We start from the raw sequence: 23,425 nt of genomic DNA, 5'->3' as shown, positions 1-23,425 counted from the left end.
AAATCATACGGGGCAGGATTATATGCAAAAAGAATCTGGGAATCCTGTAGAATAGTTACCAAAAAAAACCCAAATGCAATCCTTAGCTCCATCCACAAAAGTATGGAGAGTCAAAATAGATTTGTCAGACCACACTGAGGATATTGCACCCAATTTTTGATGTGTATTTTAGGAATGACAAAGTAGTGTGTGTCCAGAGGACAGTAATCAGATAATAAAGGGTCTGTAAGGAAGGAAAATCTTAGATGAAAAAAAATTACTTAAATTACAAGGAAGCAGACTGTGATTGGACAGGAAAATGTAATGTTATGCTATTCAACAATAGACTACTTAAGGAGAAAGTGGACATTTTCTGGAGATATTCTAGCACTGGTGATTCTTGTACTGGGCAGGGATCTGGATTCTATGATTTTTTAAAAAGAACTCTTCCAAATCTTACATTATATGATTGTATTCTTCAGCAATTCGTTTAGGGTAGTATAGGATGCAAATCGTACAGGCTATTGAAATAACTGAAAAACGCTCATGACAAAAAATTCATCTCAAGTGTTTAATTGGAATATACATAAAAATGTGATATGCCTCCATAGAGATGACAATTTGGTTGTTCAACTAGCCTTCCCAGGCTCCAGCAAAACAACATCGCCAACTGCAACCATTTTGTTTCTTCCAGACTCTACAAAACATCTATGATGCACACAGGATTTGAATGATCGTCATCTACTGTCAACTCAAGCTGCACTCTCCTTCAGTGGTTAAAACGAAGGGGCTTTGATCCATAAGTAATATTATCTTTAAGTATTGGATGAGATATAGGCATAGGAACTTTGCACCATTTTCTCCCCTTATTGTAAATGGGTCTCACAGAGTCGATAGGATATCTGGTATAGTACCTGTGAAGAGAAGCAGAAAACCATGCCATGAATAAAACTGGCAATCACAAAACATGCTTAAAATGCAATAAATATTTACAAATGGCATCCTCATTTTATTTTTTATCAGCACAGAAATGGCAGCTAGGGACCCATGTGCCTCTGTGAAATGATCTAAGCATCTTAATTGTGGGCTGTATGTCTTCAGTTACAATAGCAGGAGTCATTAATTAAAATGCTCCTGCTTTGTGCTGCTTTAGATTTGTAGGAACGATATCAAATTTTGAAACGATATCAAATTATCTGGTGAATCTTTGTTGTGTTCACAAGACAGGCACAAGGCAGTTCTACTAAATTGAGAAGGATTTGAATTGCCAAAGGAATTAATGTCTATTTTGTTAAAAAACTTGGTTTCTTAATACAGGAGAATAAGAATTGGCAGGACCATTCTTTTTCACACATTCTGATAAGAAAGTGCAGTGAAGTTCTTTTTTAAAATGATTGTTATTGTTTGTAATATAAAAATATATATAGAAAGAAAAAAGAAAAATTAAAACATAATAGAAACTAAATAAATGAGAGAAAATAAAATAAAAAAAGGAATGAGTCAAGTTGCTTGCTAAATAGGATTCAATCACATTTTTCCTATGAGTACTCTTAACATAAACCAAGGAGCTAAGGAAAGTGGATTGGTTATACTGTATCCACTAGCTTCAGAAGACAAGATTAACCAGAAATATTTAGAATCATCACAGCATTTTGCTCTCAAGGGTTCCCCCCCACTTGCAGAATTTTCAATTCAGTTTAACAAAACTCTCTTGATAAATGCAACAGTGCAGACAAGGAAGTGATCAATAAAGTTGCATATATGCCTCTCTGGTGAGGAATAATATGCACACATGAAATGTTAAGTGCTTTTGATGGAGCTGTGTAAAACTGATTTGCGTCTTTGCCCATTTAGGATGTGCAAAATGGTAATAAAATCCCTGTAGCCTGAAGCAGTTTTGAACATATAAAAATGTTCCCATTGCTCCAACACTTTTCAAAATGAAAGATTCCAAAGAAGCTTTTGCTCTCTGGTGCTGTCAAATGAAGAAATAAAGCTGTCAAGTACATAATAGCTTAAGTTGTAAGCACATGGCAAGCTATAAGGTTCAGAAATGTAAAAAATAGACATCAAGGAATTGAAAAAATAATATTTTTCATGCTGAAAATATTAGTAAAGTTTGATTTTTTTACTTCACATAATATATTTAGTACGAATGAACTCATGTTTCATTCTAGATATAAAAAAAGAGAAACCTGTTGAGAATCATTTGGAAAAAACAGTTGGAGTTAATAATTCTTAATGGCTCAGTAGATTTTATTAGGGAGCCAGCCTGGAAGAACAGTTAAGGCATCTGGCTAGGAACCAGAAGACTGTGAGTTCTAGTCCTATCTTAGGCCCAAAATCAATGGGTAACCTTGGGCCAGTCAATCCTCTCAGCCCTAGGAAGAAAACAATGGCAAACCACTTCTGAAATCTTGCCAAGAAAATAGCAGGGACTGGTCCAGGCAGTCACCAGAAACTAACCGAAAGATATTCCCCACCAAAATATACTGCTCAAAAAAATAAAGGGAACACAAGCAGAAGACATCCGAGATCTGAATGAATGAAATAGCCTTATTAAATACTTTGTTCTTTACATACAGTAGTTTATACACTGCTCAAACAACTAAAGGAAACACAAAACTACTGTATGTAATGAACAAAGTATTTAATAAGGCTATTTCATTCAGATCTCGGATGTCTTCTGCTTGTGTTCCCTTTATTTTTTTGAGCAGTGTATTTCATTACACAGGACAAATCAAAGCCTAAAATTTCTTTTAATTTAAACTTCATGGAGAAACTACAGGAAGAGCAGAAAAAAGGCTTTGCTGAAATACATCATAATCTGACAAACTAATTTTATAGATATTTAATATGGCAGTGTGAAGTATGGAATATATGCCAATTCCGGGAGGCCTTTCTAAATTGTATTGTGTAGGCTGTAGTTATAAACTTTGGTTTGTCTCTGTCTGCTTTACTAAGATTAGAACCTAATTTCCCCTTCCCCTTCAAAACCTGATCTACTATCTTGCAGAAAGTGAGCTGAACCAAGCCTGCTTATGAAAATGGGCAAAATTTCAGAACAGCAGTCAAGTCTGGACTGAAATCTGAACAGCAGATAAGAATAGAGATGAACATGCTGGATGCTACCTTAGGCTTAATAAAGCAAAAAGCAATAGATAAAATTCAAAGTATTAAAGCATGTAGATTAAGTCCAGACCTCTTCCTTACAGTCTTATTTATACCGGCCATTAATGTCTTAAAAACCTGTATGAGGAACAATTCACTTAGTATTGTTTAGATTCCAATGTAATATTCAATAGCCATATTATGGCTTTTGTAGTAAAAATAAGACATATTAAATCTTTCATTATCTTTAGGTGAACTTTCTCTATATAAGCTTTCCTTATTATATTTTCATATAAGACCATGAATTTGTAATGCATGGCATCAGTTTAACTTCCCTATTACAGCATATACAGACGTTATAATATTATTTTTATGATGTAATTTACCAGGTGCTGATCTTCTCTACGTAGTCTAGACATAATTTTATTGCAGCTTTGAGAAACAGATGTTGGAGATGATATGACATATAATAAAATCTAAAAATTATACAACTGGGATAACAACAGATAAAGTTCGTAAATTACTTTTTAAAGAAAAACTAGATAGATAAACCTTTTGTCATTTTTTACTGTGGGCACACTGGCACACATTAAAAATGAAATTCTGTTGCCTGCTCTCAAAAGTGTACATATACATAATACATATATACCAGGGGTGGGTTCTAAATTTTTTTTACTACCGGTTCTGTGGGCGTGGCTTATTTTGTGGGCGTGGCTTGGCGGGGAGGTAATGTGACTGGGTGGGCGTGGCCAACTTTTTTTTTTAAACTTTTAAAAGCATTTTTTCTACAACCTTAAGAGGCTGCAGAAAAAAATGCTTTTAAAAGCCTCTGACGATCAGGCAACTCAGCTGGGATCGCCAGAGGCTTTTAAAGGCATTTTTTCCCTACAACCTCTTCGGGCGAAGAGGTTGTAGAAAAAATACTTTTAAAAGTTAAAAAAAAAAAGCCTCTGATGAGGTGGGCGGGGTAAGTGAGCAGTGACGTGGCCGGGGACCGGTTCGGGGGTGTGGCCAGCCAATGTTATTACTGGTTTGCTGAACTACTACAAATTTTTACTACTGGTTCTTGCGAACCGGTGTGAACCGGGAGCAACCCACCACTGATATATACACATTGTGTATATGTGTGTGTATATGTGTATTACATACACACACGTACCTACATCCATCCATATAAATAAAACTAATCCTAGAATAATGCAATGATGGCACAGAAAAACTCCTTTACAGTAAATATGGGACACTGGCAGAGAGAGATAGGGGTGGCTGGAAAAACAACAGGCAGGAGAATGCCAAACCTGGGATGAATGCTATGCTGCTTTGATGCACAACCCTTTTCTCTTTGTGTATCCTATGTTCAGCTGGAGTCCAGGGTTTTCTTGGACTGGATTAGGCTTTCAATGAGCATTTATGTTGTGATTTGATGAAGGACAGTATTTTATTTATTTATTAAATTTATATGCCATCATCTCTGGGTGGCTCCCAAACATCATTAAAAAACCAAGGTACAAAACATTAAATATTAAAATGAATCTAAGTAAGTTAAAAAAAGACCCAGAATCCTATGGGTGGAGGTGGGATTTTCTTCATAACACCTCTAACACAGAACACCCTATTGGGGCCCAAGGCCAATTGGCAGAACCAGGTAATAGAAATATTTTACATCAGGAATGGGCTCCTCAGAGCCTTCCAAGGGTTGAAGAAGATAAGGTGTTTTCTTTTGGTGATAATTAATGAAAATGGGAGGAGGGGGTTCATGGGAGGCAAACTAATCACGTTCCCACCCTAAACCCATTTTTGGGGCTGTTTTTTCATCCTATTTTGTGGAGTCATTAATAACAGATTTACCTACCTTCCCATACAAGTAGCCCTCATTTAATGGCCACTTGTTCAGCAACTGATCAAAGTTATGACAGCGCTGAATGAATAGTAGTTATGATGGGTTCCTGTTGTGGCTGTTGCAGCCTCTCTGTGGTCACGATTGCAATATGGAGGTTGCAAATGGCAATCATGTGACCATGCAACACTGCAGGGATACTGCAACTGCATGGGATTTACTTAACAGTGGCAACTGGGATTGCTAGAACTCCGGTTGTACATCAGTGTTGTCATGTGATATGCCTTACAACTGTGACAGAGTTCCTCTTCCCAATTCCTATTGTTAATTCCCATTGTTAATTAGTAATTATTGGGGGTGCAACAGCTTAGCTGTTAAAGATGCCGAGCTTGTAAATTGGAAACCTGACAGCCCAGGTTCGAGACCCGAGCACCACACAATAGGGTGAGCTCCTGTTACGTGTCCCCAGCTCCTGCCCACCTAGCAGCTTGAAATCATGCAAATGCAAGTAGATAAATAGGTACCACTTAGGTGGGAAGGTAGTAAGAGTTTCGTGCGCCTTGGCATATAGTCATGCTGCCACATGACCACAGAAGTGTCTTCAGACAACGCTGTCTCCCTCGGCTAAGAAACAGAGATGGGCAATACCTCCTAAACTCGACCATGACTGGACAAGGGAAACCTTTACTTTTACCTTTAATTAGTAATTATCAATAGGAATTGGTAAGCGAAGACTACCTGCACTGAGTTCCTCTAAATCTTGAAAAGCAGTCCCCAATTGTGCATGGCAATTTCAGGCCCTTGAATGATAGTTGATATATTTAATCTTTTTCAAACATTATCCCTCTTCCCCCAAATCCAGAACAGATATTAAAAATATGAAAATCCCTGCTAAAATCTGAAATTTAGCTAATTTGCTGTCAAACTTCAGTGGTGTGATTTTTCAGATTCCGGGGTCAAGGGGTGTTGAGACAAGATTTCATGCAGTCATCATCTCATCTGCTACCAGGGGAGAGAGCCAGAACTCTACACCTACATCAAGGCAGGGCACTGAGCCAAGATATTCAAAGGGTTACTTGTCTCTTTGCTCATGGGAATAATGAGAAGAATTTCTAGGGGAAATGAGCACAGAGAACGGCCTTCAGGTTAAGGCAAAGATTTAATTATTACATGTAAAGCAAAATTTCCCATGAAGTCACGCACTCTGTATGCTTGACCTGTCCTTCAATTCGGGGAAAGTTTCAGAACAAAATTCTTGTTTTCATCCTATTCAGGGGAGGGCAATGTTCAACACTTTGAAAGCTTGTGGTGAGAGAAAATAGCCAGTATGGCACCGAGTTTTGTGTTCAGCTATTACCGTTGAGAACTGGATTAAAATCTTTACTTGGCCATGAGTCTGTCCGGGTGACCCTGTCTAGTTGCCAATTCTCTATCCTTCCTACATGGGGGAAGGACTCTGTCCAGCCATCTTGCAGAAAAGCTGGGAAATCAAAATTGGTACTGTAGTAACAACAATAACAATCATATTCTGTAATATTTTTAGACCGCTAATTTCTGCAACCATTACTGACATTTCAGTTCAGCAATGCTTTTCTCACTTAAAAAAAGAAGAAATGGAAGAAGAAATATATACTGGGAATAATTTATTCCTCACCCACAATATGTTTCCTAAACATAATTAAAGTAAAATGCATCTTGCCATTATTTTTAAATGAGAGGCCATGAAATGTTAGTGCTCTAAATCACACAATTTTACCATGTCAAGAACCTAAGCATTTCCCCTCCAATTACCTTAAAGGTATATTGTGCATGTGGGAGCAGAAAGCACAAAGACAGATACTTAAACAAAGTTCATAACAAAGTTGGAAACAAATTTCCAAACTCGGGTCCTGTGCCTTGAAGACCATTGCTTCTTCTGAGGCTGTTCTGAATAGAGAAAGTGGCAGTCTGAGTAGTGTGTTACAACTTAACCCATCAGAGTTATGAAAAGAAATGTTTAAAAAGCATCCACTTTTTCTGCATTGCTGACTGTTCCAGAAATCAATGTGGGAGGCACAGGTGGGGGGTAGGCACATAGCCAAATCCACAACCTTTTTGTCCTGGTTGAGATATGGCAACCGTCCAAAAACGAAACATTTTCTCTCTGCAGTCAACAGAGACAAAATCCCAATGAGTTGGAGAAGCGTTCCTAAAAATGCCTCAGCAAAGACAGCTCTGTCCTGCTAGTTCTACTTACTGTTCCAAAAACTTTGCATTTCATTAATGGTCTGTCACTTTCAAATACAATTCCTTGTTTTGTCCCCCGTTACCAAATTTATTCCAGCCTGCCTTCCTTTCCCACCCTCCAGGTCTGTGAGCTCTACACCGGGAAAGCAAAGGAAAGACAGACGTAAGAGCTACCAAAATTAAATCTCTCTTACAGCAGTTTGTTAAATTGTTTGGCTTAAATTCTATTTCTGTTCCATGGGGAAAGGAATGGAATTGATCACTGCTGCCTTCATCTAGTAGGCTGAATTCAGACCAGTGGAGTTAATGTTAGAGTTAATAAATCATCATATGACAGTCCAGAAAGAAGATTTCATAAAAGCAATCCTAGGGAGTAGTAGGTATCCTGTTTCTTTTTTACTTTTTAAACAGGGTCTATACATACAAATATGTATTCAAATATTGTCTATACACATAAACATGTTCCTAAAAATATCGTATTTTTTGCACTATAAGACACACTGCACATTAGCTTTAGAGGAGGAAAACAAGATTTTTTTTTTGCCTCTGCTTCCCAGCATCCATCTGATATTCATCTGGCTAGTGTCCTTGCAGCAAACAGCATGGTCAGCTTCAGCACGTTACTGTAGCCTCAGCACGTGGCTCATCAGGGCTCTGCACTGTTGCGCCCACCACTGGTAAACTGAACTGAGCTGCTGCCTCCGCCGGGGAACACTGGAGCCTTCGCTGCCGAGCAACTGATTGGTGGTTGGATTGGCCTCCCAGAATACTGCCAATCAGCTGTTCTAGGCGGTGACTGGTGGTATTATGGGAGGCCAATCCAATCGCCAATCAGCTGCTCGGCAAAGAAGGCTCCAATGTTCTCCGGCGATGGCGAACGGTGGCAGCAGAGAGAGGTGACAGCGAACGCCGCCACACCAACCTCCCCTCCCCCCCCACCGCAATATTTGCTCTATATGACATACAGAAATTTCCACCCACTATTTTTGGGGATAAAAGTGCATTTTATAGTGCAAAAAAATATGGTATATCCCTGTAAAAACATAAAGACCACCCAGAAAATAAAAATAACAGAAGCACTTCTAAAATTTATACAGAATACAATCAACAGAAAAGGGATTGAGCTATGACCACATCCTTGGAAAAGGACAAGGATGCAACCTCAAAGTTTCTGATTTTTCCTAGAGAACAGTGACTCTGGCATTTGGTAACACCATGGCTTGCAAATACTGTCTTCATAAAGTGCTTTGACATTTCCATGGGAACAAAAATCAAGGTCATAAAAAAGGGATTAGCTCCTCTGAACAGACAGCAAAGCAAAAAAAAAAAAAAAAAAAGGCAACAGGAGGTTTAAGTTTCCCCATTAAGGAACTAGGTGTGAAAGCAGGATGGAGAGGAGAAAAAAGACTGGAAGACTGGAAGAGATTTAGGTAAATTTAGGTAAACTATGAAGTGCAGGCAAAGAAAAAAAAAACTAAAATAAAAAGGGGGAGACAGAATAAGTGCCACCTTCGTGTTCTTTTTGCCACCCATTGATGCTAATAAAATAGCTTATCTATTATGTAGCTCACAATTGCCAAATGATTAAAAGTGGACAATAGATAACAGAAAATTAAAGGGGGGGATGGAAAAAATGAACGCATGAAGACTAAAAAAGAACCAGATGGTTTGTATAATACATGGCTCTTTTTACAAAAAACTACTAAGATTCATTATATGTAGGAAAATTTATCAACTAAGCAGAGTTTATCAACTAAAAGATCAGTGGGTTCCGATACTCATATATTAGAGAGGCTTCTACTCCAATTAGAGCACGGGTGTCAAACTTGCAATGTCATGTCGTCATCACATGACGTATCACGACTTTCTGTCTTTGCTAGCATGAGGGTGGGCGTGGCCAGCGCATGATGCATCCAGCCGCAAGTTTGACACCCCTGAATTAGAGGGATGTTATATCCCACAAACTGGATCATGGATCTATTTGTTGTCTTCACCCCTTTAGGCTCAAATACTTATCATCTCTATTGGAAAGAACAGCCCACTGGGATCTGAATCAGGTTGTCTTATTCCCTTCTGTGCTCCAATGTACATACTGTAAAAGCAGAACTGCTAAGTTTATAATTAACGCAGTTGAACTAAGATCCTGATACATTGAACAAACTGGTGTTCCCTGTAAAGGTGATGCATTTATTTGATTGCTGACTCTTGTATGACCACATATGCATTTTATCATTGTAATCCCAGAACCAGATCATGTATTTTTGTTTTCTGATTGTGTGATTAATCAATTAATAAACTAAACTATACAGGTAGTCCTCAACTAACAACCATTTATTTAGGGACTATTTGAAGTTACAATGGCACTGAAAGAAGTGACTTATGACTGGTTTTCACACTTATGACCGTGGCGGTATTCCCATGGTCACGTGATCAAATTTTGTACGCTTGCAACTGGCATATATTTATGACACTTGCACTGTCCTGGGGGGGGGGGGGGGCATGTGACTACCACTTACACTCTTCTCCTGGCTTCCAACAAGCAAAGTCTATGGGGGAAGCCAGATTTGTTTAATGACCGAATGATCCTCTCAACAACTGCAGTGATTCATTTAACAACTGTGGCAAGAAAGGTTGTAGAATGGGGCAAATCTCATTTAACAACTGTCTTGCTTAGTAATGGAAATTTTGGGCTTGATTGTGATCATAGGTTGAGGACTACCTGAACTGTTGTTTTCGGTCCACTTCTAAGGAGTCTAAAAATTTCCCCTCCCTCACCCACTTAGTAGTCAAAGAGCACCTGACCTGTTGAGGATTAGCTTAGGTTTGCGAACAAAACCTTCAGGAAGTTTAGGTTTATGATCTGGCAGCAAACCTAAAAATGGGGGTGGTGGGGTGGAGAGAGAAAGGAAAAAAATTAAGCGATTTCCTAAATACGCATCCAATTCTAGTATGTAAGTTACGTTACAAACTCAAATACAGTTACCCATTCATCTCCAATAAATGGAAATCTTGCTATCTTCTTTATTTTCGAAGCATAAAAATCAGCTGCAAATGATTATTTAAAGTGTCTAAAATCATATGGGACAGTAGGTTGATCACATTGTAGCACTTTGATTTTACACAGAATCCAGTGGTGGGTTTCAAAATTTTTTACTACCGGTTCTGTGGGTGTGGCTTGGTTGGTGGGCATGGCTTGGTGGGTGTGGCACAGGAAGGATACTGTAAAATCTCCATTCCCACCCAACTCCAGGGGAATGATACCGTAAAATCTCAAATCCCAACCCACTCCAGGGGAAGGTTACTGCAAAATCCCCATTTCCTCTCAATCAGCTGGGACTTGGGAGGCAGAGAATAGATGGGGGTGGGGCCAGTCAGAATTTTTACTACTGGTTCTCCGAACTACACAAAATGTCTGCTACCGGTTCTCCAGAACTGGTCAGAACCTGCTGAAACCCACCTCTGACAGAATCTTGGTATATATGCTACAGTCCATCAGATTTGTAGCTTCCATTTATTACCAAAATGTTGCTGGCTTTTAGTTCCATGCTTTTATTCCTAAAATGTTGCTGACCTTTAGTCCCTAACTTTTTGCCTCCTTATATCTTGCACAATGGAATAAGACAAAGAGATCAGAGCAGGAACTGCTCTGTCTCAGTTTTCTTTGTAAGACTGGAGTTAACAGGATCTTTTGCCCAGGTTCTATATTATTAATCCATTTGCTGATGTATCTTGCTAGAGATTGCTAAATGTATCATACAGCACAAAGACTACAAGGTTCTATCACAGTTTAACCTTAAACAGTAGAACTGAAGCTCCGCTGCGGGGATGTTTGCAAGCAGTGAAAGCAGGGTTATTAAATATCATTGAGAACGATGTTTTAGAGCAACTAAGATTCATTTTTTCCAGCTGATTCTTATTCACACAAAAGAGAAACAAGGAAACTGAAAGTAGTTACCTGCTCGGTGAGCCATTTGCACGCACACTGAAATCTTTTCATGCTCTTCGTTACAAAGCCCCGTGATCTTACGAGATATCATCCCTCCTTTAGAGTTTATGAACTGACTTAGCAGTAAGACGTCCTAAGGAAGCAAAACAAACCAATCCAGAAGTACCATTATCAGTTGAGCTCACAAGGGATGGGGACGCAAAAGCTTCCGAAAAGCATTATGAAATTAGCCATCTGAATGTTTCTGCATAATCATTATGTGCATCACTACCAGATGTTTTGCTCTGCTCCCTATGCTAAAATTATTCCCCAATGGTGCTTTAAAATGCAAAGGATGATACACGAAGCCACGAACAGCCAAAAGTGTAAGGGTTTTGTTATGAGCAAAATCTTCAGTTTTCACTGTATTATTTCTGTATTAACAACGTTCTCTTGAATTGCATGCCAAGTGCATAGAATTTGACAACTGCATATGGATTCTCCATCCCCTTACATCTGAAAGACTGATATTGCAACATTAGAAAGATAAACACAATATACTGCCAATTTATTCAATGGATTGAAGATCTACTTACATTTGCTATTTATGAATGGATTGCTTACATATGTACTTTGTATGGATAAATATAATAAAATATGACTTATTTATACAAAATACAGCAGGTAAAAAAGCATGATCATTATCTAAGGGGATTAGAAATGAATACATTTGCCTATTTGCATTAGATAATTATATGTAGACTTATAATTGTTTACTATTGTAATGACATATTATACTCTCTCTATATATATATATATTAATTTTTCACTTACTTTTTAACCACTTGTGCCAACTACTGCCAATCTAGCAGGTCGAAAGCACGTAAAAAATGCAAGTAGAAAAATAGGATAGCACTGGCTCTTTGGCGTTGAAATGGAGATGAGCACCGCCCCCTAGAGTTGGGAATGACTAACACATATGTGTGAGGGGAACCTTTAAATTTATAACAGAATAACAGAATTGGAAGGGACCTTGGAGGTCTTCTAGTCCAACCCCCTGCTTAGGCAGGAAATCCTGTATCACTTCAGACAAATTGTTGTCCAATCTCTTCTTAAAAACTTCCAGTGTTGGAGCATTTACAACTTCTGGAGGCAAGTTGTTCCACTGATTAATTGTTCCATCAGGAAATTTCTCCTTAGTTCTAGGTTGCTTCTCTCCTAGATTAGTTTCCATCCATTGCTTCTTGTCCTGTCTTCAGGTGCTTTGAAGAACAGCTGGATTCCCTCTTCTTTGTGGCAACCCCTGAGATATTGGAACACTGCTATCTTGTCACCCCTAGTCCTTCTTTTCATTAAACTTGACATACCCAATTCCAGCAACCATTTTTTATATGTTTTAGCCTCCGGTCTCCTAATCATATTTGTTGCTCTTCTCTGCACTCTTTCTAGAGTCTCAACATCTTTTTTACGATGTTTTGTGGCGACCAAAATTGGATGCAGTATTCCAAGTGTGGCCTTAACAAGACATTATAAAGTGATATTAACACTTCATGTGATCTTGATTCTATCCTTCTGTTAACACCTTTAGTTTTGCCTTTTTTAAAATGACGTACATATCTTTGTATTTTGTTTCTTTTTCTGTTTTATCTTTACAGAAATAAAATTGATTAAAAAAAGAACTTGACAATGCTCTAATTTTCTAGGTACTTTTAATTTTTCCCAATTAATAAAAATATGATTTTACTCAGGGTTTTTCTTCAGAAAGAGAAGAAAGGCAGCACTGCAACCTATCTTGGAATGCATTCCAGGGCATTCAACTAACGTTCTCAGGCAATGATTATAAGGCAAACCAAGCCACAAGAAGAATTTCTAGATGTTCTTGGGTGAAAGTATAACTAGAATATTTAAAGTTACTAAATTACCGTTACAAAGTTATACAGAACTAAGACAAAACAACAAGTCATGGAGTAATCTAATACTAAAGTTAAAAAAACACATTAGCAAAAACATGAAAATATCGCTCTATACTGTTCTACACTGTATCTAAGAAATATAAAATTCAAACATAGCAGATACCTGCTTGGAAATGTTATCTATTACCTACTTATTTGTCAAGATTACTGAGTTTGGAATCAAGCAGCCAGAATTTAGAAGAATTACAAGCAGAATTATTAATAATGTAAACTATTCACAGGACAAATTAGTTTACTCAGCTGAAAATAACCTTTGAGCAATGCTAAATTTCTCTTTTCTGCCTCAGATGAACTAATATTTGAAATTCCAGAATTATAGTACACATGGATCACATTAGGAGAACGCCCAGATTGTGTACCAGGTCTGTCTGGGGTAATGCAAAACCCATCCAGAACTAAGGATGATAAACATACAGATCCTGAGGCTCCTTACGCTCACAGCCATTTCATCTTACCAGGGTTCAGCTGAAGCCTCAAGTCCTTTGTACACAATAACTGCAGCAAGATTATTATATGCAAAAGATAGAAAGATTGGACACTACCCACAATGGAGGAATGAATGGTGAGGATGATGGAATTTGCTGACATGGTCAAACTGACCCATTTGATCAGAGAAAAGCCATATTTATTTATTGTTGACTGGAAACTCTTATGGACTTTGTGCATGAAACATAAACAAGTAAATTTATGATTTACGATTTCGATTATTAGAAAAACCAGTTTACAGAAAAAAAGACTGCCATGTTGTAACCATAGAGTATGAGTAAGTAAAATGCACATCTATACTTAGAACTGCTGTAAAGAAAATCAGAAGCTGCTTTTTTATACTTCTTTCTTTTGCACTTTTGACTTTGTCTTTCTTTTCTTTTTCCCCTCTTATCTTTATTCTATATTAGTTTGTTAGTTTTTATCTTTTTACATTTTTTAATACACAAACAGACTCCAATTCGAACAATGTAATATTGCTCATTCAGAGTTCATCTATGCTACAAGGCAGTGCAAAGATACAGTGTTTTAGGGTAACAGAGAAACAAATGCAAAAGGGTTAAAAGAAAAAAAAGTATTCTGGAAGAGATTAGCACTGCCGTCATGTTCCATGAAATTAACACTGTGTGCTAATGGGCAGCCAAGACTGCAACTACAGCTTTGCTTTAATCACTGGGCAGCTCCTGGGAGAGGCTGAACCCAGATTCCCACCCCTGTAATCTGTAGGATCTGATGAAAACAACTTGGATTGAATTAATTTGGAACTCAGAAGCAAAGCCTGGAGTTCGGTCTCCATTCTCCACTGCCAAAGTGAGATGACATTTACTCATGGTCAGACTAATCGTGTTCCAAGCAAGAGAAGAGGAAATAAAAGTTTTGCCTTCATCTGGACAAGAGTATTTGATTTCTCCTGTTAGGTAAACAAAATCCATCATGAACAATGTATTCTCTGGAAGCAGAAATCTGGCTGCAATTGTGGGCAGGTCCAATACCCAAGGCCACCTGGATTCCTGACAAGTGCTAATATTTTGACTAAATGACCTTCGGGATTTGTTTATACAACCAGCACACTCTTCTCATCCCATGCTATTATTTTGGGTTGCACAAGAGCTGCTTGCTTATTGTAGCGCTCCTTTGGCAATTCTAATCACTTCTGTTTCAAACAAAGCCATATTGAAAAAAAAAAAACTTCTAAACATAATTAAGTGACTAGGATATCATTAAACTTAAAAAACTGTAATAAAAACAAAATTCCCTTTATCTTCAAAACTTAATGGACTTCTTTTAATTCTTTTAACGCCATAAACTTTTCAAATCATCTGAAGCCTCCTGGTGTGCTTTTACGTGGAAAAAAAACCCCAAGATGAATTGGTGAGTTTTTAATTGCAGGATCAAGCAGAGAAGGAGTTCAGGACCAGGTTCTGAATGGAAAAAATCACTTGGTCTTGCTTTCAGAAGCTCTGTTTCAAGGGCCCCATGGGCAGGGTCTCACTCACATTCCCCAAAGGGGGAAGCAGAAAGCAGCTGGAGTAAAGGCATGCTGGGAAAGTAACTGATAGTATCAGAGAGGGATTCCAGGGAAGCGGTTCTCCTTGTCCGTGTGCAGGCTAGATTAAGCCAGAAAATCACATGTTCCTTGTCCTTGCATTAAAGCACTTTCCAATGATTCAACAACTATTACAACTCCTTCTCCAAAGGAGGAGGTAGGTGTTCCATTAAAAAGCTGACCATAAATGACTATGGAATACTTATTTCAAAGTATTCAAATCTCCAGTGCTAGGCGAACAGTGCATCGGAGAAAGAGTGTCTTGTGAGAAATGTTTTCTGCCCATAACTGTGCATAAATTCAGGATTTCAAAACTGGTCCGCATATGTGACCATTTATAATGCTTCAAAGTCAGACTTTATTTTGCAGTCTGATGTTTTATCCCAGTCGCCTAGTTTGCTATTTTTTTTAAGTGCAATATACCTGAGTGGGGGACAAATGTTGCAAAGTTGGTTGCAATAGCCCAACGATTTATTATAAATATGAAGGATTTCTGATATAACATTTGTGTGGAGTTAAAAGCATAGCTGCAAATTCTCTTTCCTCCTATTTCATGGGCATAATCTATCCTCTTTTGGAATAAGACTTGATGTCAGGACAGCTTGATGCTTGGCTGCTCAGAAACTATGCTTCCCCATGCAGTGTAAAGAGTTGCATTGCCAAAATATCCAGTTATCTTTTTTGTGATACTGAGGCTGCAGAATCATGGGATGGATTATAAACTAAATAAAATGACACTGCATATTTGACAAAAAAAAAAAAAAAAAAGATTTATATTCAGCCTTCCTTAAACAATGCTGCTAAAACTATTTAGTAACTTTCCTTGAACTGCCTTTTAATCAGCCAGGGACACAGCTGTCTAGTTTGGATTAAGTGTCAATTTCTTTTTCTTCATCCAATCCATGATTAATATGGGTCTTCAACAGTTTATGGTATTTTACTCATGAGAATTTTAACTACAGCTGGAAAGAGATTGTCTAGATCCAAGACTTACTCACTGGAAGATAGAAGGGTAGACCTATAATACTACTTTCTTTTTTATTTATCTTGGAAATCTTATTGCCCACTCACCAGAAATTGCTGGAAGTAGACCTCTAATCCTAATTAGGACTTCGTTTTCTTAAATGTGCAATCAGTCACAAAATCAATGATTTCATGAAATAAGTTATAGTTCCAAGAATGCTAGTTCAGTATGAAATCCAAAACATGCACAAGTCATATTACATTCAACAACATGGCTGGTTAGCAATGTGAAAATAAACGGAGTTCCAACAATGTACAGATACTAATTCTGCTACGTACATAATTGTTCACCAATGTTCCAAGAAGAAATAAAATAGCTATTATTCCTTTCTAGGTAAGATTGGGGTAGATTTCAGTTTTAAGATGCTGGAAGTCAGTTAATGCAAATAACTTTATAAATTTCCTAGATTCCCATCCTAGAAGATGAAAACTTTTCCTGTCATATCATGTTATCAGATTTATAAAAGAGATCATTTTGCCAGCAAACTTCAGTAGAGAGTTTAACTTATACATAACTTAACTTATGCACACTTATACATGTGTGCACAGTACAGTTAGAGGTATATTAATGTTGTGCAAAGTACATATACACATTATAAACATACTATATCCTTTACTGCAATTCTTTCCCTCTGAAAAATTTCTGCCAACTACTATTACAAAAGAATTGGCATTTTTGCTTGCTAATTTTGTTTTTCTTCTATTTTCTTTTCCTTTTGTGTGATGCCTCTAAGAATGTAAATTATTATTTTCAACTAAAAACTATGTTCTAGGCATTAGGTTTTGCTGGTATGTAATTTAGCAGTAACAAAGTCTACACATGTAATTTTGCTTCTCAGCAGTCCTGACATTTTGTGCAAAGAAGAGTTGACCTCTAAGACAGTTGATTATTTCATTAGACAATACTAGGCATACAATTATGAGAATGATCTAGAAATAACTGGATTTAACTATACTTTATCCTCAGCAGAAGGATGTCAGCATAGCTATATTTGAGCAAGTATTAGAATAAAAACTCACCATATAATCGTACTTGTGTTTCAAGTTCCAGCGACAAATAGGACAGTTACCAGAAGGATTTGGAGGGCTTGGGATTTCCACATTGTCTATAATTTTGCCTTCGATCTAAGATATTTAAGAGCAAACTGATGAGGGAAATTTTCAGTCCAAGTTTTAAAAACTTCTGTTTGATTTCCTACATTAATTTATTCAGCACATACAACATCAATAGATCAAACTGCAGAAAAGGATAATTAGACTTAACTGCTACCAATTTACACTTCAGAGAATGAACTTGAAAAAAGGAAAAAAAATACTTTGAATTTTAAGTAGCAGTTTGCAAGTACCACTTTGTTCTGAAATACTAGAAACAGATACTGGATAGGATCCTATTAGGAGGATCCTGTCTTAGAAAGGGGACACATTCTATCTATCTAGCTAATAACTCCTCCTCAAAGCAATAGGGTCCACAGTCCCACCTAATCATGCTCGAAGATGTAACTTATCTCATAATTGCTTCTTTTCCCACATTTCCCAAAGCTGCTCCACTAACTTTAAAGTGTCTAAAGTTATGGGAATTCATAACATGTTCTTTGAGGAAGTATTTTAACAAAAAGCTTAATTGACAAAAGGCTTTTTCTGTCAGCTAGGTTCCTATTCCTATTCTAAAAGAAGGTCTGAGGACATCTTTGCAAATGTGGCAAATTATCATGGACATAATCACGAAGTATTTGACTTGGAAATCTGTTTGCTGCAAAAGATACTTAATCATTTTCTGGGGAAGATTTAAAGGAAGAAGCTGGGTTTAAGATCCAAATGCTAAAGCCCTTATATTTATTTTATCTTCAGTCCAATAGGGTATTTCTATAAATAAAGCTCATCTTCTGCTTTGAATTTTGTTCTTGACCTTTTTTGATGCCAGCAAACCAGTCTTGAACACTATTTAGTACTGCTAATAAAAAAAAAAAAAACCCTAGGGATAGAGTTGTAGGACTAGTAATCCACACTTACATAGACAAGGCTGTCACCTTGAAATGACTTATTCATAAAGTGGGTAAATAAACGAACTGATTTTTTTTAGATGCTAAAACTTGACCTTTGATTTAATGTGGTTATTAGTACACAAGAACTATATTCAAATGAACCAATCTATCAGAATAGAGCTGGAAGTCGTCTTCTAGTCCAGCCCCCTGCTTAAGCAGGAGACTCTATACCATTTCAGACAAGTGACTATTCAGTCTCTTCTTAAAAAGAGTGATGAATGTGTCACCTGGTTCAAAAAATTGTATAGCAATTTAGACAGCAAAAGCCTTCATTATACAACTCCATATGAAGCATAGATTACTTTGGAAAGGTCCTGAAAATTAAAGTGTTATGACTATGACTTCACCACAAGTGTTTTCCCAAAACGATGCTAAATGCTGGATGGGAAGGCAATGCACTTTTCTCACAAAAGAGTTCTTTTTGTTTTTCAACTTGACATTTATGATGCCAAAGAAAGAAGCAAACTATCCAGGAAAACATTTTCAGATTACACTAATAAACCAGGAGAGAAATAAAAATCAAAATTTGCAAAGCACATTTAATTTTATCTGTATTATATTCTTAACATCACAGAGCATTCTTTTCCTTGTGAGTATATTCAATCAACAGCAATTCCATACTGTTTCAATAGTTTTAAAGAGGGTCCTGGAAGTCCATAGTCTTTATTCAGACCTGCAGACATCCCTATCCTGTAAGAAGCAGTGGTTTTTACTGAAGTAACAAGGGATTATAAAAGCAAGTTCTGAGAACATATTCAGAAGGTTAATATAAGGAATTAGATAAGCTTTGTTCATAACCATACCAAGATTTAAATGCATATTGATTATTCATTGAAGGTTACTGTTCCATTTTTCAGTTGAAAGTTGATGGTTTATAAAAGTTAATATTTGCAATTCAGAAAATACAGCATGCTTACCGTTGTGGTGTCCCCTTCAGTAGTTTCTACAACTGCAAACACAAAAATGTGAAGAAAATGTTAGATATATTTAAATCCAGTAAAGAAATTGGGATCATGAAGAGCATTTTATAATTGCTGTGACCTAGTAATAAATACAGTATTAGAATGGAAATGATATTTGAGGAAGTTAATATGAAATCCAATACTCAGCATTTGTCCAAATATTTTCTCTAATATTACTCCACAAAACCCTTAGTCAGGGAGAAAGGGCAATTAAAACAAATTCAGTTTATATGAAAGGGAAAAAAATCTATTTTCCAGATTACTGAAACATTATACATACAGTAATCATCAGCAATAATTATGTGAGAATAACCTGAACCGATTAGCCTACCAATCGGTTTAATTGGTTAAACAACCGATTGGTAGGCTATACCAATGGTACCTACCAACCTATTGGTAGGTACCAATAATACCTATTATTTTCAGGCAGAAAATAATAGGTAGCATGTAATCTTCTAAACATCTTGCCATTCTGGAGAATGTGGAGATTATCCTCTACTAAGTGGAACAACTTGAATTCTGGGGAATTGAGAGAAATAAACAAGCTAAAAAGTGACTATGACACAAGTGATGGAAGAGTCATGACAATGTACAGTCTCTTGTCAAAAGCTTCTTATCACTATGACTATGGGGTCAGCAAAAAAATTATCCTTTTTCAACAACTCAGAGAATACTTCCCAATAGTTCAGCACTTTTCATACTATAAATGATTTTTCTTTTATGATACATATTCACAAATAGTGAAAATACAATCATTAATAGCCACATAATTTGGAAATGGCTATTTAATCACCTACAAAAGTGGGAAGATAAAGAAAATAAATAAAATCTCACATGAGAGATGCAGCTTAAAAAAAAACCCAGCCTTTAGAGCAGATCTGGGCATTTTATGGCCTGCAAGTCACATCAAGCCCTTTAGCTATCCCTGTCCAGCCCACACTGTCATGTCATTGACATGGGGGGGGGGCATTGGTGGCAGGACATCAGTGGAGACTGAGGCAGAATCAGTGGCTCCCCATAATTGCCTCAATTTCACATGTGGCCCCTTGGGAAAATTAATTGGCCACCCCTGCTCTACAGCAGTCAATGATATCAGGATTCCTGTACAGATTACAGATCTACTGCATTCTTACACAGAAAAACTAAAGTTGTACAGTGCAACATCATAATATTTAAAGAAAAAACATACAAAAAACACTAGTATTTCTCCCTAAATGCTTAATAGAAACAAATTATATTAAATCAATGGAAAATATGTGGGACAAGAAAATGGGAACAGCACATCTTTATGCTGAGTCAGACCATGAACCCCAGTGTCTCTCAATGGTAGCAGTTTTCTGGGTTCCAATAAATGTTTTTTTCCAGCCTTAACCTGGAGAAGCAGGGATTAACTGTGTGTGCATGTGCACGCATGCACACACAAGCAGACATATGATACTATCAAACACCTCCCCCCCTTAAGAAAATCCTTAACAAAAATTGGGAAACCTAAAGATCTATCAGAATTTTAACTGAACATCTAGATATGCTTCTTGACCTTTTTCTCTCTGAATCCCAACTTTTAAAATTTATAGAGGATTCCAAAAAAGCTTTGTTTGTAGGTGTTATATTTATTATTTACTGTATTAAAAATTAACACTGATGCATATGTTGCTGATACGCTCCTCACATTATTTGATGGAGTTTTAATATTGTATTATTTTTCAACATTGTCTGGCAAATTATTTTGATTACTTGGACCCCTGAAAGGCTCTTGGATCCTTTCAATGGACCCAATGAATTCTAGCACCACATCTGAATTAACACTGATCAAGACATTTGATACTATTTTAAGACTACTAATTCCACATTCTTATTATGGCAGGTTTCCCCAGCTTAGATGTGCTGGTTTCCTCCCCCCCCCCAATCTACATCCATAAGGGCCAATCCAATGCATTGCTCTATTATTTGCATCTATGTTTACACCTGAACTTTGCAATACAGGTAATCCTCGATTTACGACCACAATTGAGCCCAAAAGTTCTGTGGCTAAGTGAAACATTTGTTAAGTAAGTTTTGCCTCATTTTACGACTTTTCTTGCCACAGCTGTTAAGTAAGTAAGTGTAAGTAAGGTTGTTAAGTGAATCGGTTTCCCCATTGCCTCTGCTTATCAGAGCTGATGACATGATCCTGGAACACTGTAATTGTCATAAATATGAGTCAATTGCCAAGCATCTGAATTTTGATCGGCTGCCCACAACGGGATGCCGCAATGGTTTTTAAGTGTGAACAATGGCCATAAGTCACTTTTTTTGTGTCGTTGTAATGTTGAATGGTCACTAAATGAACTGTCGTTAAGTCGAGGACTACCTGTACTTCCAAGTGCATTTGCTACAACAGAGGGAATTCTCCGACCATACAGACCCAAGAGGAAGAGGAGAAGTAAGAAAAGATATGGCGAAGATACCCCATAGCAGGGGTGAAACCTCCAGCAGGTTCTGGAGAACCAGTAGCAGAAATTTTGAGTAGTTCGGAGAACCGGCAAATAGTGGGGTGGGAATGGAGATTTTGCAATATCCCTCCCCCAGGAGTGGGGAGGGAATGGGGATTTTGCAGTATCCTTCCCCTGCCACGCTCACCAAGCCACACCACACCCACCAAGCCATACCCACACAACCGGTAGTAAAAAAAAAATTGGATTTCACCACTGCCCCATAGCTGTACAGGCATAGGAATTTTACAGATTTGTGCCCTTGGTAGGGTGGTCTTGCTTTTCTACCTTGCATTAGCCGTGCATTCTCAGGGATTACGAGTACGTGCACCGACACATCCATCCTCGGGCTCTAAGACTGCACAGAAACAGCACGTTTGTTTCAGCGGCTGCCAAGGCATCATCACCATCACCCGGATGGCTCAACCACCCCGTCCTCGGCCAGCGCTGCACCCCGGACGTTGATTTTGAAGCATTACGTGTGGGAAAGGAAACATCGGCACTCACCCTGCCGGAGTCCGCGAAAGGGAGGCCGGCTCCAGCCGCTTCCCAAGAAGCGAGGCAAAAGCGCGGTAAACCGAGAGAGTAGCCCCACGGGAGCCGCCATCTTTAAAGTGCTGAGGCGCTTCCTCTTCCGCTTTCAGAGTTCTGCCCTCCGATTGGAGCAGGGAGGTTTCCGACTCCGCCCCCTCGGAATTCTCACGGGTAGAAAAGCGCTGCCGGTGTTTCGCCTTAAAGCTCCTCCCCCCCCCACCTTAGAGGCAACTGGACTTTCTTGTTTTTCTTTGAAGGTGTTTCGCTTCTCATTCAAGAAGCTTCTTCAGCTCTTCTTCAGCTTCTTGGATGAGAAGCGAAACGTTTTCAAGCAAAAACAAAGAAAGTCCAGTTGCCTCTTGAAAAAGAGCACCTTTGGGATAACCATGACCTGGATCAGGGGTCTCCAACCTTGGCAACTTTAAGCCTGGCGGGTTTTTACGTGTTCAAGAATCCCGCTGTTTCCCCTCGTTGGAAGGAAGGATGGGGCGCCTGCGGATTTCGCTTCCCGACTGGATTTTGTGGCTTTTTTCCGCGTGGATTCCGTAGTTTTGTACATACGAGCTCTTAAGTTCCAACACCGAGATGCTGCTGTTTGTTAAGCATCAACGGTTTTAATTCTTAACACCGCTAATTTTGCTTTCTCGGACACAATTTTGAGGAGGGATAGGAAAAAGCCACAGTTAACATATTTAGACAGGCAAAGGACATTTGGGATTCATCACAAAAACTGGAGAAAAAAGTATTTAGGCCTACATGTATGTGAAATTACTATTTCCAGCTTTGGAAAGATTGCTTTTTTTTAAACATTTTTTTCAGACACACAAATATAAAATACATAATTTCGGAACGGAGTATTTACCGAGTCAAAATTCATACATCTTATTTTCTCCATATTTACTATATACTATATATACTCCAGTTTCCACCAATTATATATAATTGATATATAATCAATATTACCATCTGCCCTGGTCTTGTCTTCACTTATCACAATTTTTTAATCTATCGAAACCCTTTACTTTAAGCACAGTCATTCAAACTTTTAATTTTTTGCAATTATTTCTTTAGTATCAATTTTTCCCCAAGATGAACCAAATTTTATCTTATCTTGCTACTTTATCCATTATTTTATATTCCATTAAATTTGCTTTACATCATCTTTATCATTAATCATTTTACCCAAAATAATACAGTTCTTCCCATTTACTTTTATAACCCCCTTTTTAAATAAACCTAACTTCCATTTCAAATTAATTCAATTTTTACAATCCCAGTATTAATGCATTTTTCTTTACATTTTCAGGGTT

At 37.6% G+C, this 23,425-nt stretch overlaps 1 protein-coding gene across 2 annotated transcripts; it reads right to left on the bottom strand.

Moving 5' to 3' along the window:
- Nucleotides 1–531: 531 nt before the first annotated feature.
- On the bottom strand, nucleotides 532–22,204 carry MRPS18A (mitochondrial ribosomal protein S18A). 2 transcript variants are annotated; one of them, XM_070950010.1, is made up of 6 exons: nucleotides 22,089–22,204; nucleotides 19,066–19,097; nucleotides 17,127–17,231; nucleotides 11,109–11,232; nucleotides 9,956–10,025; nucleotides 532–893 (listed from the first exon to the last, which is right to left on the bottom strand). In XM_070950010.1, exons 1-6 carry the CDS (start codon nucleotides 22,186–22,188, stop codon nucleotides 749–751), a joined length of 576 nt encoding a protein of 191 aa, XP_070806111.1. In that variant the 5' UTR covers nucleotides 22,189–22,204; the 3' UTR covers nucleotides 532–748. The 2 variants fall into 2 exon arrangements, with proteins under 2 accessions (XP_070806111.1, XP_070806119.1); XM_070950018.1 differs by lacking the exon at nucleotides 22,089–22,204 and adding an exon at nucleotides 21,870–22,052.
- Nucleotides 22,205–23,425: the final 1,221 nt, after the last annotated feature.

This window comes from Pituophis catenifer, unplaced genomic scaffold (genome assembly GCF_029215685.1).
Source record: "Pituophis catenifer annectens isolate HBS135680 unplaced genomic scaffold, rPitCat1.0.hap2 SCAF_1, whole genome shotgun sequence".
In the NCBI taxonomy this organism is placed as follows: domain Eukaryota; kingdom Metazoa; phylum Chordata; class Lepidosauria; order Squamata; family Colubridae; genus Pituophis; species Pituophis catenifer.
Note: the sequence above shows the minus strand (reverse complement) of the source record. Positions and strands in the feature narration are given on the sequence as shown.

Excerpts from the sequence above, each read along its gene's own strand:
- MRPS18A (XM_070950010.1), bottom strand. The coding sequence starts at position 22,188 with ATGGCGGCTCCCGTGGGGCTACTCTCTCGGTTTACCGCGCTTTTGCCT. Across the intron at positions 10,026-11,108 it reads GCAAATGGCTCACCGAGCAG|GTTTGCTGCCAGATCATAAA; the intron begins GTAACTACTTTC and ends CCCCATTTTTAG. Across the intron at positions 894-9,955 it reads CCTAAGCTAATCCTCAACAG|GTACTATACCAGATATCCTA; the intron begins GTCAGGTGCTCT and ends TTCTCTTCACAG.